Here is a 17,302-nt window from a genome sequence, read left to right on the forward strand (position 1 = left end):
GGGATTCTGGGTATTTACAGCTGATATTCAAATCTCCTCCTACATGGACAGTCTTACTGATGGACTTCTCATAGGACAGATCTGCAAAGCACAACCAATCAGATCAGTTTATATGTGTATATGTATATATACACATCAGGTGAGCACAAACACAGGAAATAAACCTAAATAAGAAGTTCAAAAACACGCGTGCCCTCTGGGGAGATTGTCCATGGTGGACCTGACATCATATTGCAGCTCGTCATGTTACTGAAAAAGTGAAGAGTTCAATCTGCTCTGTTTAACTGTTGAATAAACATTCATTAAACGTTCAGCCTTTCGCAGAAAAACTAACCACATTCAAGGAAAATATATTTTTGTTATTAAATAATATGTTTTCATATCCATTAATGTGGTACATTATGTGGTAAAAGTCCCTGTGAAGTAGCTGTTACTATAGAAACAATAATGTATTAGATTGAGCTCATTCGAATAAACCTGAGATTTTCAGTCAGCACTAATGTCAGAGCTGCTGTTATAGAAAATGAATCAACACCAATCAGTACTGAGCATTCAACACCACTGTAATATAATTATAAATAAGCGTTATATAGCATATAGAAAATCCTACTGTTTGTACTTTCAGTATAGATAATGCTAATGATGCTAAATGTTCAGGAAGATAAACAGAAGACAGCGGTGGGAGACTCACCTTCCTTTACCTTCAGTTCCACCGGTATGTAAATGTCTTTTCCCATTATATCAACTCCACACTGGTACATCGCAGTGTCCTCTACAGTGAGCTCTCTGATCTTCACCCTGATCTTTGCTAATTTGGTGTCATCAAACAGTGAGAATCTTCCTGAATGTATCCACTCGTTTTTAGCTTCTGTCCTTACTTGGTAAGAACAGGATGTCTTGGGACCCTTACAGAAATATTTTTGTTTTTGTGTGTATTTTGTATCATAATTGCACTTGATAAGGACTCCTCCTCCTGAATATCCTGTTACTTCCTTGGAATCTCCTCCATCTAACAAAACACCAAACATCCATCTGAGCAAAACCTTCCTTCCTGTAACACTGCTGCTGATAGTGAGGATTATTCTGAAGTGCATTTCTTTACCTGAGATCAGACAGAGGGTGAAGATGAGGAGGATCTTCATCCTGAGTTCACACTCCCAGATCTCCACACCAACTCCACTTCAGAAAGATATTAACGCTCCTGTTGTGTTGCACACTGTTACTGTCTCTGTCCCGCTCTGTGACTGTGCACTGACCACATCCTTTTCTGGTCTGTGAGATAACTTCTCAGCAAATTTACATGTGAAGCGTCTGAGCACAATGCAACAGAGACTTGACTGTTAATTTGTAAATGTGTTGTTGCTTGTGTAGGATTCATGAATCATTCAAATAGAAAATCGTGTATGTGCATAAATATAGAGACTAATTATAAAAACATGGTAATCCAAAAAGTAATCTGAACTTTATTAGTGTCTACGCATCATTTCGCTCTGTGACCATTTGTGCATATACAGTATTATAAATTAACCAAATGAGTAATAAATAAGTAAATAAATAAAATAAAAAATTTAAAATTATGCTCAAGTTGTCTTAAAAATCTAAATTATTTCAAGGTTAGTTCACATGAATCTTAATGCTTTCTAAAAAAAAAAAAAAAAAAAAGACATATAATATTCATGCTGCATTTTATAATTGAGATATGCCGTATATCCTAGTGTAGGGTCTAGATCTACTATGACAATTACCAGGATAAAGAGAGACATTGGGACACCTCATAAAAAATAATAATAATAAAAAACATTTAAAAAAAAAAACTGGGATAAAAAGTTTTGTTTTTTTTTTAAGCAGAAAATGTTTAATTAATTTAGGTTATTGTAGTTGGCCTATAGTGCATCTCACATATCACATTGCTAATGCTGCAGTCATGGTGCCTTCTAAGTGTTCATTTGCAAGTTGTAATAATGTCATTTCCCACCTCGGGACGTTTGACGTGCAAAGTGATAAAAAAAACAAAAAACATGGACATCTCCACAAACGCAAAGATCAAAAAAGCTATTTTAAATACACTTTTACAGTTACAGGCCTGACTCACTGTTCTACTGTAATGAACTTCAAACATTCATGAAACATTCTGGACTGAAATTGCAGTACTCCAACAACAACAACAAAAACAACAACAACAACAACAACAACAACAACAACAGCAGCAGCAGCAGCAGCAGACCATATGAGTAATGTTAGTGTGGCAGAGGACTCCATCACCGGCTGGGGCAGCACTCATACTCCTTCATACACATTTTCACACACATCCTCTCTCACACACACACACTCTCTCTCTCTCTCTCACTCTCTCTCTCTCACACACACACACACACACACACACACACACACACACACACACACACACACACACACACACACACTCTCACTCTCTCTCTCACTCTCTCTCTCACTCTCTCTCTCTCACACATACACACACACACACACACACACACACACACACACACACAGCCATTCCCATCGTTTCCCTCATCGTCACTTCACCCCACAGTTTAAGATAAGATAATAAAATGTTATGGATCCCACATTGGGGGAATTCCCTCGTTACAGACAACAGGAATAGAAAAATAAGAATAATAGTAGTAAAAAAAAATAATAATGGTAATATGTACACTATGAACACCTCAATGTATGTACAGATGAATACAAATATGAATATATACAGATGAGTAACACCTCGTTTATATACAGATAAATGATGAATGGATTATTGCACAGTTAACAGTAGAGGTTGAACAACAAATATTAATAAGTGAATAAATGCAGAATAAATATTGCAGAATTATTGTGAACATGTTGGCTGATGATGTAAAAACAGCTAGCAGTGCTACGTTATGTTGTTTTTTGTATTGAAGAGTCTGACTGCTGTAGGGATGAAGCACCTGCAGTAACGCTCCTAGTTACACCAAAAGACCTCAGTCTCCTCAGCAAGTGGAGACGACTTTATTATACAGGACATCTGTGTTTATGGACCAATCCACTTTGTTTAGGCGAACACCCAGGAACTGGTACCATCTCCAATAAACACACGCACACACCAGATAAGGTTAATATACGCACATTTTTATTACTTCTTTGCATTTGTGTTTGTCAATGTTTTTGTTTGTGTAGTTATCGACACTCCTTGAGTGTGGAGCGATGTCCTCAGTGAGGCAGGAAGGCGGAGCGACATCCTCAGTGGCATGGGAAAATGGAGCGACGTCCAAATAGAACCTTGGCGTAGAGGCATCCATGGCTGTACAGGGAAGCAAAACGGAGCTCTTGGCTGCAACGGGAGGCGGAGAAACTTCCTCAGTAGAACAGGGTGGCTGAGTGGCATCCTCAGCTGTATAGGGATGCTGAGTGGCGTCCTCAGTCACTCAGAGAGTCTGAGCGTTGTTCTCCATCAACCTGGAGGCTGAACTTGGTTAGTCATGATGTCTGCTTGAGTAGAACTTGGTTGTCCATGTCAGCAGACTCAAGCATGAACAGAACTTGGTTGATCATGTCAGCTGACTCAGGCATGAGCATAACTTGGTTGGCCGTGACGTTGGTTTCAGGTGTGAGCTGAACCTGGTTGTTCGTGACTTTGGTTTCAGACTGGAACTTGGCATGGAAGTTCACATAGTCTATCTCAGGCAGGAACTTGGTGTTGGAGGTCACTACGTTGACCTCATATAGGAACATGTCTTGGGACTTCGCTTCTTCGACCTCAGACAAGAACTTGGCTTGAGAGGTCACCTCTTCGACCTCGGACAGGAACTTGGCTTGAAAGGTCGCCTCTTCAACCTCGGATAAGAACTTGGCTTGAGCGGTCACCTCTTCAATTTTGGACAGGAACTTGGCTTGAAAGATCGCCTCTTCGATCTCAGACATGAACTTGTCTTGAGAGGTCGTCTCTTCGACCTCAGACAGGAACTGTCTGGGTTGGCTGTGTCTTCAACATGTGACAGGAACTGGGCTTGAAAGGTCGCCTCTTCCATCTCAGACGTGAACATGGCTTGGGAGGTCACCTCGTTGACCTCTAGCAGGAACTTGACTTTATGCTGGTGCTCTGGAGATGAGACAACCTTGTGGGTCTCAGGTTGAAAGTCTGGGGATGAGACCGCCTCGTGGGTATCATGCTGAAGTTCTGAGGATGAGGTCGCCATGTTCACCTCCAGCTGGAGCTCGGCAGGTGAGACCCCCTCATCGGTCTCATGCTGGACCTCTGGGGATGAGGCCGCCATGTTGACCTCTGGCTGGAGCTCGGCAGTTGAGACCACCTCATAGGTCTCGAGCTGGAGCTCTGGAGAGGAGGTCGCCACGTTGACCTCCGGCATGGGCTCTGCAGTTGAGACTACCTCGTGGGTCTCAGGTTGGAGTTCTGAAGATGAGGTCGCCACGTTGACCTCCAGCTGGAGCTCCGCAGGTGCTCTCTTGTGGAGCTGTTTATGAGCATACCAGCTGCTCTTGAAACATCCCTGAGAGCAGAAATATAATCCATGGATCAGAAGTTTCCTGGATGTTGGACATTGAGCTGGGCTTCTTTACAGCAGCCCTCAGTCTTGCAAGTCTTTGTCACTCTGACCACTGACTGTCGGCTGGAGGCTGAAGCTGAGCTGTAGAAACCCTCCTGTCGGCCAGCTCCCTCTCGTAATATGAGGTGAATGTCTGAGAGGGTTCATCCATTAGACTGGGCCTTTATCAAAAAATTTCAAGGTTAAGTTTGTGCCCTGGACGTCTGAACACCTGAACTAAAAGTTTAACCAACTGGCTTATATAGCTAAGCTAACCAGCCCCCCTAGAAATCAGGAACTCGGCCCAACTGCAAGCTAGGCCAATAAGTCGAGACAGCATGAATCCCAGCCACTGCTCCTCTCTGGGCTTGGGGTCCTCCAGGCTTGTAAAATAAAACTTATATACTTGGAGTATATAACCTTCAGGACATACCAGGAAGCTGGTACTCCCAGGGGGTACCACTGGGGTAAACGCACAGAATCAAAGTCTGGTATAGAGATCCCGGCGTAATGCTCTCCTGCTGTTTCCATGTTGTAGGCGAAGTATTCTGTCACGTAATAAACGTAAAGGACACTAGGATGGACACAAGTGCAGATAAGAGCTTTACTTAAAGAGAGGCAGGCAGACAAATCCAAAACATCAGATAATAGACTGGTCAAAAAACAGGCAAAGGGTCAGGCGATTGGCAACCAGGAATGAATGAGGCAAAACCAGAATCAAGAACGAGAGTGAGAACAAGATCAAAACAAGAACCCATGAACCCGATAACAAACACTTGGTATACAGAAAACTCACGTAATACTTCGCGCTGTCTAAATGTCTCTTTTATACTGGGGCTGTGAGTGTGTGTGAGATTGGATGCAGGTGTGTGTGATTAGAATGAATGTTCTGTGTGTGAGTGTTCTGGGAATTGCAGTCCATGGTGGCCATGTTTGTAGGCCAGCGTGCAGTATGGGAAATGTAGTCACTGGTTTGCTGTGATATGACATAAGGTCAATGGCTAGAGTGGGATTTTAGACCCTGGTGGTAATGAAGGGCTCAGGCATACAGAATAAGGATCCATTTGCACAAGGTTTATTAATACAAAACATGTAGACAAAACAGGCAGGGTCATTATCATAAGAGACAGCAGAGGCATACACGGTTCCAAAAACACAATCAAAAGCGAGATATCAGGAAGAGTCAAATTTACAAAAGTATAAATAAACTTCAAAACCACAAGGGCAAGGCAAAAGGCAGAAATCTAGGCAAGATAAGGCCAAAACACAGAAATGATATCCAAAAACACAGCTCATAACAACAACCCCCCCCCCCCCCCCCCCCGCGGGTTTGCAGGCAAACTGTAAGGCTTAGCCACTAGGTTCAATTTCATGTGCTTTTAATAACACTGTGGTGACAAAAGGTGAACAACACAACCGAAGGTCACTCAATATTCAGAAGAGGGCATCCTCTGGCATTCTGGCAGGGAATAATCTGGACTGGATGTTACACTGGTAGACAGATTACACACTGAGATTTTCATAAACTGGCTCTAATTGGGAGATGTTGGGGTACATAATCTCATAGACAGATTCTGGTTCACTGATATTATCTTCATTAGTCTGAAAAAGGAAAAAAAAAGTGGTCTTAGAAGTTTTGTTAAAAGCAGCAAAAAAAAAAAAAATACATAAAAATTTTATACAGTGGAAAGGAACTTTGTACACACCCTGCTGAAAGTTGGTGTGATTGTTCCTGGGCCTAGAGGGAGATGAGGAGATAAAAAGTGCAAGTGTTACTTTAATCTTTATAAGAACAGACGCCACATATACGACTGAAACCCTTTTGACATGAGCGATGTTATTTAGTAAATCTGAGCAGTAAAACTGGGTGAATTGGACATGAATCAGTCCTACATAACTGTCTAAGTTAAACATTTTGGTAATTGCTATTCTCTGTGGCCTGGTGCCTGTGCTGTGTTTTTTCTTCTGTGTTCCTTTTGTCTGTGTGTCCTGTATGTCCAGGTTCAGAGTTCAGATGTTTGTGTGCCACTGCACTCTTAATTCCAGGTTCTTTCTTTTTCATCTTGACTTCTTGTAGTGTTACCCAAATCTCGTCATTGGCCGTAAGACTTAGACTTGCCAAAGTACATATTTCTTTTTGTAGATATTGCCAGGCTGCCGTTTGCTTCCTTTGATTTTGTAGGTAAGTTAGCTTTTGGTGATACAGGTAGCCTGCTGGTTGTGTTTGGTATTTTGCCCTCTGCTTGCCTGGTGTCATATACCGGTGACTATGCAAAAATTGTTCATACATTTATCTGCTGTAAATTGTGAAAAATTCGCTAATGTGTTTTTATATATACAACTAAAAATAACATTTTACACACACTCTTCCTGTTATTGCCACGACCCTAGACTAATGTCTGATAATACAGATGTAAATGCCATTAACAGATGTAACTGTGGTTCTATGAAAACTGGATAATCTCCAGGGGCAGTGTCTAACACATGGGTAACCTCTTGTGTGTGTGCAAATGCATGCCGAGGCCTTCAACACAGTGACAGTGACATAGTGTTTGATATAAAAACCTTCACGCCATGACACGTCTTGAAACCTACTCACTGATTACCTGTTGGATTCATATCTAGTGTAATGTTTCACCCCTGTAACCTCAAGGGGTGGTGCTTAATCCCTCCTTTCATAAATGCTGTTATGATCCTATGAGCTGGCAGTGTGTCCACTGCCCCATTGTGAGTCCACTTGAAAAGCTTCAATGCAAATTTTCACCTTCTGCCACCCCAGTGAGTTATGTACCTGATAGTCACTCCACTAATCTAAGATATAGTATAGGATGGAAGGTACCATGCATGTCTGAACAAGAAGAAACAAATAGATCTGCTTTTTCAGAGTGGTGGGGTCATTTTTTGGATCACGCCCAAAGTCCTTCTTTGGTCAGAGCAGCAACTTTTTTGGTGTCTAAAAAAATTATTGAGCACGATACAGCCGAGCAATAAATTGTGGAACTGGAATTTTTACCTCTGTGACATAGCTATCAGGATTCATTGGCCTAGTTTCTGGCCAATGGGTGTTGTTACAGCCGTGAAATATACCACCAGCAGCCATTGCCCTTCATTGGCAGACTCTGAGCCAGAGGCATCCAGGCATTTACTCTGGCCTTGGGTATGTCATTTCATATGCTGGCAACTCTGACAAGGCCTGAAAGCATTGGAGCATTAATTTTGTTGGTAACCTATTGATGATGCATGGCTAGTTTACTTTGCTCTGTTGGCTTGGTGATTCCAAAACTTCTTCCAAAACTCTCTTCTCCAGGGCGTTTCTGGTGACAGGCCCAAAGAGCATGGTAGTTTGGATTGTGCCAGCCATGTAAGACATCAAACATAAACAGACTGGAGGAGAGCTTTCCTATCTCCCTATCTCCCTATCTCACATGGTGGTGGGGGAAGTGGTGGCTTGATGGTTAAGGCTCTGGGTTGCTGATCAAAAGGTCTGCGGTTCAATCCCCAACACCACCATGCACTGGTCTACTAATCAGAAGGTCAGGGGTTCAAGCCCCAGAACTGCCAAGCTGCCACTGTTGGGCCCTTGAGCAAGGCCCTCAACCCACCATATCATGGCTGACCCTGCACTCCGACCCCAAGCTCATAACATGCTGGGATGTGCAAAGAAAAAAGAATTTCACTGTGCTTTAATGTATATGTGACCAATAAAAGACTCATTATCATGTGCCCTACTATCAGAAGCTAAACTTCCATTAACTCCATAGTGGAGGGACTGGCCTCTACCACTCCAATCATTGTTGGAAGATTAACAACGGATTACCAGTGCATGTCAGATGTGTGGTCATATTAGCTTTCATTAGCAAGACATCAGTACATCTGCAATTGGCACTGGGGCAGTGTACCTCAGACCATAACATTTTACCCTAGTAAAACAACTAGCAATGTAATTCTGACTTCCAATGTTAATTTGGAAGTTGGAGCAGCAAAAGGGAGATAGAGGGCCAAGCACCCAGTTTGTGCCAATAGCACTGGTTTAGTGAGGGACACACATGCCTGTGAAGCAGAGCAAGCAGTTGAGCCACAACAGTCTACCTATCTAGGACACTGTTATGTGTAGGCTAAAAAGCTAAGCTTGCAACTAGACAATATTCTAAGCGTTGCAATTCACAGGAAGTCAATTCTCTGACAGGATACTCTTACCAGAGAACTGGAGTTTTTCAGAGCTTTGGCGGAAATCTACATTCTCCAAAATCTACATGCAATTCCGCATGGACTCAATGAATAGAGAAAAAAAGAAGTGAAATGACATGAAGGTATTTGTATAAGATATTATGTCACAAATCTACATGCTCCAAAATCTACATGCAGTCCTGCATGGGCTTGTCGAGTAAAGAAAAGGGAACAAAGTTACATGGCATTAAGGTACACTATATGGCCAAAGGTTTGTGGACACCTGATCAATAGATTTATATGTGCTTTTTGAACATTTCAATCCAGATTTATTTACACTTTACTGTTATAATAATTGCCAGTCTTCTGGGAAGGCTTTGCACTAGCTATTGGAATGTGACTGTCGGGATTTACCCATTCAGGAGGTGAGAATCATCTGTGATTGTTGAATGTCTCTGCATTTGTGTGCACACATGAGAGGACTTCCTGGCAGTTAGAATGAGTGAAATGGAAACACAAATGGGTGGGGTGTGTGTGTGTGTGTGTGTGTGTGTGTGTGTGTGTGTGTGTGTGTGTGTGTGTGTGTGTGTGTCTGTTTGTGTACCTTGCAGTTTGCGTCTCTCATGTAGAGTCACAATGAGGAATATGATTCCAATCAGAAGCACAAGCAGACTCACAGTCACGGTTATCACATTGGAAACTGGAAATACTGGAAGAGAAATACATGATCAGTTATCCACTCACATGCTCATCATTCAGAAGTATCAGATCTTCAACATCTCCCTGAGCAGTGCCGTTGTTCCAACGTGCTTCAAGACCAGCACCATTGTCCCCGTGCCAAAGAAGACTTCAGTGTCCTGCCTCAATGACTACAGTATTGTTGCACTCACACCCATCATTATGAAGTGCTTCAAGAGGCTTATTATGAGGTACATCAAGACCCTGCTGCCCCCTCATTGGACCCCCTGCAATTCACATATCGTCCCAACCACTCAACAGATGATGTCATTGCCACCACCTCAGACCTCAGTTAGTCCGGCTTGGGAACAGCATCTCCAACACCACCGCACTGAGCACGGGAGCCCGCCAGGGCTGTGTGCTCAGTCCACCGCTGTTCACTCTGGCTCACCGATGACACGATCATGGTGGGTCTCAACAACGATGAGTCAGCATACAGAGAGGTGGTGCAGCGGCTAACGGACTGGTGCAGAGCCAACAACCCGTCTCTGAACGTGGACAAAACATAAACTTCAGGAGAACACGGAGCGACCAGTCTCCGCTAAGAATCGACAGCTCCTCCATGGAGATTGTCAAGATTAGCAAATTCCTTGGTGTTCACCTGGCAGAGAACCTCACCTGGTCCCTCAACACCAACTCCATAACTAAGAAAGCTCAGCAGCACCTCTACTTTCTGCGGAGGCTGAAAAAAGCCCATACTCCTTGTCCTCACCACATTCTACAGAGGAACTTTTGAGAGTATCCTGAGCAGCTGCATTACTGCCTGGTTTAGGAATTGCACTGTATCAGATCACAAGACCCTGCAGCGGATAGTGAGGACAGCTGAGAAAATCATCAGGGTTTCTCTTCCCTCCATCATAGACATTTACACCACACACTGCATCTGCAAAGCCAGCAGCATTTTGGATGACTCCACGCACCCCTCACCCAAACTCTTCACCCTCCTGCCATCTGGCAAAAGATGCCCAAGCATCCGGGCCCTCACTGGTGGCTCTTTTCCCAAGCCATCAGAGTCCTCAATACTCAGAGGCTGGACTAACAACAAACATGCGCACACACACACTGAACTGAACACCATCCCACTCCCCCTACAATTTTTGTACATTTCTCTACTGACTATCTGCATTTTTGCTGCTACTGTATTTATAAAAAATATCGTATTTAATTTCTTGTCACCTTTATACTCTCTACCTGGCTGCTATGAATACTATGTAATAATATGTCATGTTTACATTCACAGCATTTTTATTATATTGTTATTCTTTTTCCAGTTATATCCGACACATCCACACTAGAACTGTGTACTGGTCAGCACTACACTGTCTCTTACTGTGTCATGTTTCAGTAGATACTGTACTGTGCACATGTTTACACATGCATTTTATGGATAAATGTGCAGGTCTTATTTAGTTCTGTGTCGTCTCATGTAGTTTGTGTATTGTTTTTCTGTAGGACTGTGGTCCTGGAGGAACACTGTTTCGTTTCACTGTGTACTGTATGTCACGTGTTAAATGTTATGGAGGTGAGGACGAATGCAAGTGCAGATAAGAGCTTTTAATAAAGAGAGGCAGGCAGACAAATCCAAATCAAGAGACAATAGCGTAGTCAAGAAACAGATAATAGGTCAGGCGATCTGTAAACAGACATGAACTAGGCAAGGCAAGAATCGTCAACGAGGAACAACAAGCAAGATCGATAAACATAAAACAAAATGAGGAAACAAAAATGAGGGTACAAATGCTTGGTAAGGTGAGAACACTCAATACTTCGCAAAGCTATTGTGAACAAACAGTCTCTTTATACTGTGGTGTGATTGTGTGTGAGATTGGATGCAGGTGTGCACGATTAGAATGAATGAATGTTCTGGGAATTGCAGTCCATGTCGGCCATGTTTGTAGGCCACAGTACAGGATGGGAAATTTAGTCACTGGTTTGCTGTGACATAACAACCCCCCTCAAGGGTGCTTCTCCCAAAACACCAAAATACTCTCCCTCCCCTGGCGGTCCTGGTCCTCTGGGAAAAATGCCTTCACAGCCCCTCAGGTTCCAATGCAGGCATTGTCCGGCAAGTAGCAGGTTCCTCGAGGGCCAAGGAGCAGACATGAGTCTTGGGCTGGTTTGCCGGGGTCCTTAGGCAAGACCCAGGCTTGGGAAGTTGTGTCGTCAGCTTTAGACAGGTGCTTGACTTGGGTCATCTTGTCGGCCTTTCTTGATTGTGGAGCGACGTTCTCAGCAGAGCAGGAAGACAGAGCATCGTCCTCCATCGACTCTGCAGGCTGAACTTGCTTGGCTGTGTCAGCAGACTTGGGCATGAGCAGAACTTGGTTGGCTGTGTCAGCAGACTCGGGCATGAGCAGAACTTGGTTGGGCGTGTCAGTAGACTCGGGCATGAGCAGAACTTGGTTGGGCGTGTCAGCAGACTCGGGCATGAGCAGAACTTGGTTGGCCGTGTCAGCAGACTCGGGCATGAGCAGAACTTGGTTGGCCGTGTCAGCAGACTCGGGCATGAGCAGAACTTGGTTGGCCGTGTCAGCAGACTTGGGCATGAGCAGAACTTGGTTGGCCGTGTCAGCAGACTCGGGCATGAGCAGAACTTGGTTGGGCATGTCAGTAGACTCGGGCATGAGCAGAACTTGGTTGAGCATGTCAGCAGACTCGGGCATGAGCAGAACTTGGTTGGGTGTGTCAGCAGACTTGGGCATGAGCAGAACTTGGTTGGCCATGTCAGCAGACTGCAGACAGCAGAACTTGGTTGGTCATAACGTCGGTATCAGACGTGAGCAGAACCTGGTCGGTCGTGAAGTCGGCTTCAGGCGTGAACAGAGCCTGGTTGGTCGTGATGTCGGCTTCAGGCGTGAACAGAACCTGGTTGGTTGTGATGTCGGCTTCAGGCGTGAGCAGAACCTGGTTGGTTGTGATGTCGGCTTCAGGCGTGAGCAGAACCTGGTTGGTTGTGATGTCGGCTTCAGGCGTGAGCAGAACCTGGTTGGTTGTGATGTCGGCTTCAGGTGTAAGCAGAACCTGGTTGGTCGTGATGTCAGCATCAGGCATGAGCAGAGCCTGGTTGGTTGTGACGTTGGTTTCAGGCGTGAGCAGAACCTTGTTGGTCATTATGTCGGCTTCATCTGTGAGCAGAACCTGGTTGATCATGAAGTCAGTTTCAGGCGTGAGCAGAACCTGGTTGGTCGTGACGTCGGTTTTAGGCATGAGGAGAACCTGGTTGGTCATGATGTAGGTTTCAGACTGGAACTTGAAGTGGAAGGCCGCCTTGTCGACCTCACACAGGAACTTGGCATGAGAGACCATCTCTTCGACCTCGGACAGAAACTTGGCTTGGGAGGCCGTCTCTTCAACCTCAGACAGAAACTTGACTTAGGAGGCCATCTCTTCGACCTCGGACAGAAATTGTCATGAGAGGCCCTCTTTTCAACCTCAGACAAGAAGTTGGATGGAGAGGTCATCTCTTTGTCCTCGGACAGAAATTGTCATGAGAGGCCCTCTTTTCAACCTCAGACAAGAAGTTGGATGGAGAGGTCATCTCTTTGTCCTCGGACAGGAACTTGGCTTGAGAGGTCGTCTCTTCGACCTCGGACAGTAAGTTGGCTTGAGAGGTCGTCACTTCGACCTTGGACAGGAGCATAGCTTGGGAGGTCCCCTCATTGACCTCTAGCAAGAACTTGACTTAATGCTGGAGCTCTGGAGATGAGACTGCCTTCTGGGTCTCATGCTGGAGCTCTGGGGATGAGGCCGTGTCGTGGTCGTGATGTTGGTTGGTCATGAAGTCAGTTTCAGGCGTGAGCCGAACCTGGTTGGTCATGAAGTCAGTTTCAGGCATGAGGAGAACCTGGTTGGTCGTGACGTCAGTTTCAGACTGGAACTTGGCGTGGAAGGTCGCCTTGTCAACCTCACACAGGAACGTGTCTTGGGAGGCCATCTCTTCGACCTCGGACAGAAACTTGCTTGGGAGGCCGTCTCTTTGACCTCGGACAGGAACTTGGCTTGAGAGGTCGTCACTTCGTCCTTGGACAGGTGCATAGCTTGGGAGGTCACCTCATTGACCTCTAGCAAGAACTTGACTTTATGCTGGAGCTCTGGAGATGAGACCGCCTCGTGGGTCTCATGCTGGATCTCTGGGGATGAGACCGCCTCGTGGGTCTCATGCTGGAGCTCTGGGGATGAGACCGCCTCGTGGGTCTCATGCTGGAGCTCTGGGGATGAGACCACCTCATGGGTCTCATGTTGGAGTTCTGGAGATGAGACCGTCTCACGGGTCTCCTGTTGGAATTCTGGAAATGAGGTCACCCCGTTGACCTCCAGCTGGAGCTCTGGGGAGGAGGTCGCCAGGTGAAACCACCTCGTGGGTCTCAGGTTGGAGCTCTGGGGAGGCGGATGCCATGTTGACCTCTGGCTGGAGCTTGGCAGGTGAGACCCCCTCGTGGGTCTCAGGTTGGAGCTCTGCACTTGCTTTCTTGTGGAGCCATTGGAGGGAACGCCTGCGGCCATTGAAACATTCTGAGAGCAGCAAGATGATCCAGGTATCTCAAGCTTATTACAGTTGAGACATTGTAGCTGCCTCGGGTAGTCCCACAATCCATAATTCGGATCCACAAGGTCTACAGTGACGGAAAAAAGTATTTGATCCCCTGCTGATTTTGTACGTTTGCCCACTGACAAAGAAATGATCAGTCTATAATTTTAATGGTAGTTGTATTTGAACAGTGAGAGACAGAATAACAACAAAAAAATCCAGAAAAACGCATGTCAAAAATTTTATAAATTAATTTGCATTTTAATGAGTGAAAAAAGTATTTGACCCCCTCTCAATCAGAAAGATTTCTGGCTCCCAGGTGTCTTTTATACAGGTAACAAGCTGAGATTAGGAGCACACTCTTAAAGGGAGTGCTCCTAATATCAGTTTGTTACCTGTATAAAAGACACCTGTCCACTGAAGCAATCAATCAATCAGATTCCAAACTCTCCACCATGGCCAAGACCAAAGAGCTCTCCAAGGATGTCAGGGACAAGACTGTAGACCTACACAAGTCTGGAATGGGCTACAAGACCAGTGCCAAGCAGCTTGGTGAGAAGGAGACAACAGTTGGTGCGATTATTCGTCTCATGTAGTTTGTGTATTGTTTTTCTGTAGGACTGTGGTCCTGGAGGAACACTGTTTTGTTTCACTGTGTACTGTATGTCACGTGTTAAATGTTATGAAGGTGAGGGCGGATGCAAGTGTAGATAAGAGCTTTTAATAAAGAGGCAGGCAGACAAATCCAAATCATGATACAATAGCATAGTCAAGAACCAGGCAAAAGGTCAGGCGATCTATAAACAGGCATGAACTAGGAAAGGCAAGAATCGTCAACGAGGAGCAAGAGACAAGATCAATGAACATAAAACAAAACAAGGAAACTGGTACAAATGCTTGGTAAGGTGAGAACACTCAATACTTCACAAAGCTATTGTGAACAAACAGTCTCTTTATACTGTGATGTGACTGTGTGTGAGATTGGATGCAGGTGTATGAATAGAATGAATGTGGGTGTTCTGGGAACTGCAGTCCATGTCTGCCAAGTTTGTAGGCCGCAGTGCAGGATGGGAAATGTAGCCATGGTTTGCTGTGACATGACACTGTACCAACTGTATATGGCTGAAATGACAATAAAGCCACCTGACTTGACTTGAATGGACTTTGAGCTGTCATTAATCAAAATCACGTATTTAGACTATAGGTGTGATATGCATTTAAGCACAGTGACCTGTTGGATGAGGTTGATATTTAAAAATATATATATATTTTTTTTTTCCTTTTGGGCTATGAAAACATTTCCAAACATGAAAAAACATTTTTAAAATAAATATTGATTACATTTAAGTATTCAATTGTAAACAGTACAAACCGTTTTATCCAATATTATCAATTACAGAATGTCAGTATCAATCATACAAACTCACCAGTAACTATTAGGTCGATCTGTGTGAAATAAACCTTGTATCCACGATTAGATGTCCAGTTTACTTCAGCTCCACACCAGTATTCACCAGAGTCCTGCTCACTCACATGTTTAATACGTACAGTAAACATCTGTGTTTCTCTGTCATCATACATGGAGATTTTCCCCTCATTTATATATGTTCTACTTTTTTTAACAGTTGAACTATAAGAACAAGCAGCAGTTTTAGGCCTTTTGCAGAGAAACTTATTGTCATTCCTGTGGGATTCTGGGTATTTACAGTTGACAGTCAAATCTCCTCCTACATGCACAGTCTTACTGATGGACTTCTCATTGGACAGATCTGCAAATCACAACCAATCAGATCAGTTTTTATACATCACATTTCATATCACAATGACAAATCATCATGATAGCTGTCAGGAATATAATACATTCTTTTCTAGTGATATTGCACTATTACAGATGATTAGAGCTGATTAAACTCATAAAGCAAACGACAAATAAAGAACACAGACCTATTCAAATCATCCTTTAATGACTTAGTATGAAATGTATCAGTATGTTACTCTGATTGCTTAAAAGGTTATATGTCATGTATAAAGAGGATACAACGTGTGTATTAGCAACTCACCTTCTATGACATTCAGCGTCAGTACGGTGTAGAACTCTGTTTCATTAGACACAACAACAGCACATGCGTATGTTCCAGTGTCCCCCGTAATCAGCTCTCTGATAAACACACTGAAGAATCCCGCACTTCTGTTGTCATGAATTGAGAATCTGCCATTATGTGACCATAACCTGTTCGGTTCTGTACTTATTTGATTAAAACAACACTGATGTGTTTCGATCTTACAGAAAGCTTTAGGTTTCTCTTTGTACTCATCGTCATAGCTACACTTGATGTTGCTTCTTGTCCTGGCATATGCAGTCACTTCTCTAGAGACCGAGGACCCTGTTAAAAGAAAGTTTAAATTGTGATTTGCCCTACAGTCAGCTGCTGTTATAGAACATTAGTTAACATATTCAGACCATTCAGAATTGAGCATTCAACAGTGCTCTGGTATAAATAAGCATTAAAGAACAATTTGCTCACTTCCGATTGTTCATACGTTCAGTGTAGCTAATGCTACTGATACTGAATGTTCAGGAAGATAAACAGAAGGCAGCGGTGGGAGACTCACCTTCCTTTACTTTCAGGTGCACTGTTGTATCCATCTGTGAATTTCTATCAACTCCACACTGGTACGTCCCAGTGTCCTCTACAGTGAGCTCTCTGATTATCACACTGAACACTGCTGATTTGGTGTCATCAAACAGTGAGAATCTTCCTGAATTTATCCACTCGTCTTTAGCTCCTCTCTGGTCAGAACAGGATAGCCCTGAACCCTTACAGAAATATTTTTGGTTTTCTCTGTATTTTGTATCATACTTGCACTTGATAAGGACTCCCCCTCCTGAATATCCTGTTACTTCCTTGGAGGCTCCTCCATCTAACAAAACACCAAACATCCATCTGAGCAAAACCTTCCTTCATGTAACACTGCTGCTGATAGTGAGGATTATTCTGAAGTGCATTTCTTTACCTGAGATCAGACAGAGGGTGAAGATGAGGAGGATCTTCATCCTGAGTTCACACTCCCAGATCTCCGCACCAACTCCACTTCAGAAAGATATTAAAGCTCCTGTCGTGTTACACACTGTTATTGTCTCTGACTCGCTCTGTGAATGTTCTGTCTGCACTGTGCACTAACCACATCCTTTTTTGACCCTGTGAAAAAACTGCAAACGACTCAGAAAACCCAAAAAAAAGTGTGAAGTGCGTGTGAGCAGTGCAACAGAGACACTTTAAATTGACTTCAAACTGCTAGGCTTGGCTTTGTTCATTTGTAAACGTGATGT

The 17,302-nt window shown here is 43.8% G+C and overlaps 1 protein-coding gene across 1 annotated transcript; it reads right to left on the reverse strand.

Annotated features, from left to right (window-relative positions):
• Positions 1-5,863: 5,863 nt before the first annotated feature.
• On the reverse strand, positions 5,864-16,849 carry LOC108271658 (polymeric immunoglobulin receptor). The gene is made up of 6 exons (XM_017479374.3): positions 16,585-16,849; positions 16,032-16,355; positions 15,399-15,740; positions 9,310-9,414; positions 6,245-6,276; positions 5,864-6,140 (listed from the first exon to the last, which is right to left on the reverse strand). Exons 1-6 carry the CDS (start codon positions 16,616-16,618, stop codon positions 6,042-6,044), a joined length of 936 nt encoding a protein of 311 aa, XP_017334863.2. The 5' UTR covers positions 16,619-16,849; the 3' UTR covers positions 5,864-6,041.
• Positions 16,850-17,302: the final 453 nt, after the last annotated feature.

The sequence above is a fragment of the Ictalurus punctatus genome, chromosome 11 (genome assembly GCF_001660625.3).
Source record: "Ictalurus punctatus breed USDA103 chromosome 11, Coco_2.0, whole genome shotgun sequence".
NCBI classification, from domain to species: Eukaryota; Metazoa; Chordata; class Actinopteri; order Siluriformes; family Ictaluridae; genus Ictalurus; species Ictalurus punctatus.

Excerpts from the sequence above, each read along its gene's own strand:
- LOC108271658 (XM_017479374.3), bottom strand. The coding sequence starts at position 16,618 with ATGGATACAACAGTGCACCTGAAAGTAAAGGAAG. Across the intron at positions 9,415-15,398 it reads GATCGACCTAATAGTTACTG|TATTTCCAGTTTCCAATGTG; the intron begins GTGAGTTTGTAT and ends TTTCTCTTCCAG. Across the intron at positions 6,277-9,309 it reads TGAGAGACGCAAACTGCAAG|GCCCAGGAACAATCACACCA; the intron begins GTACACAAACAG and ends ATCTCCCTCTAG.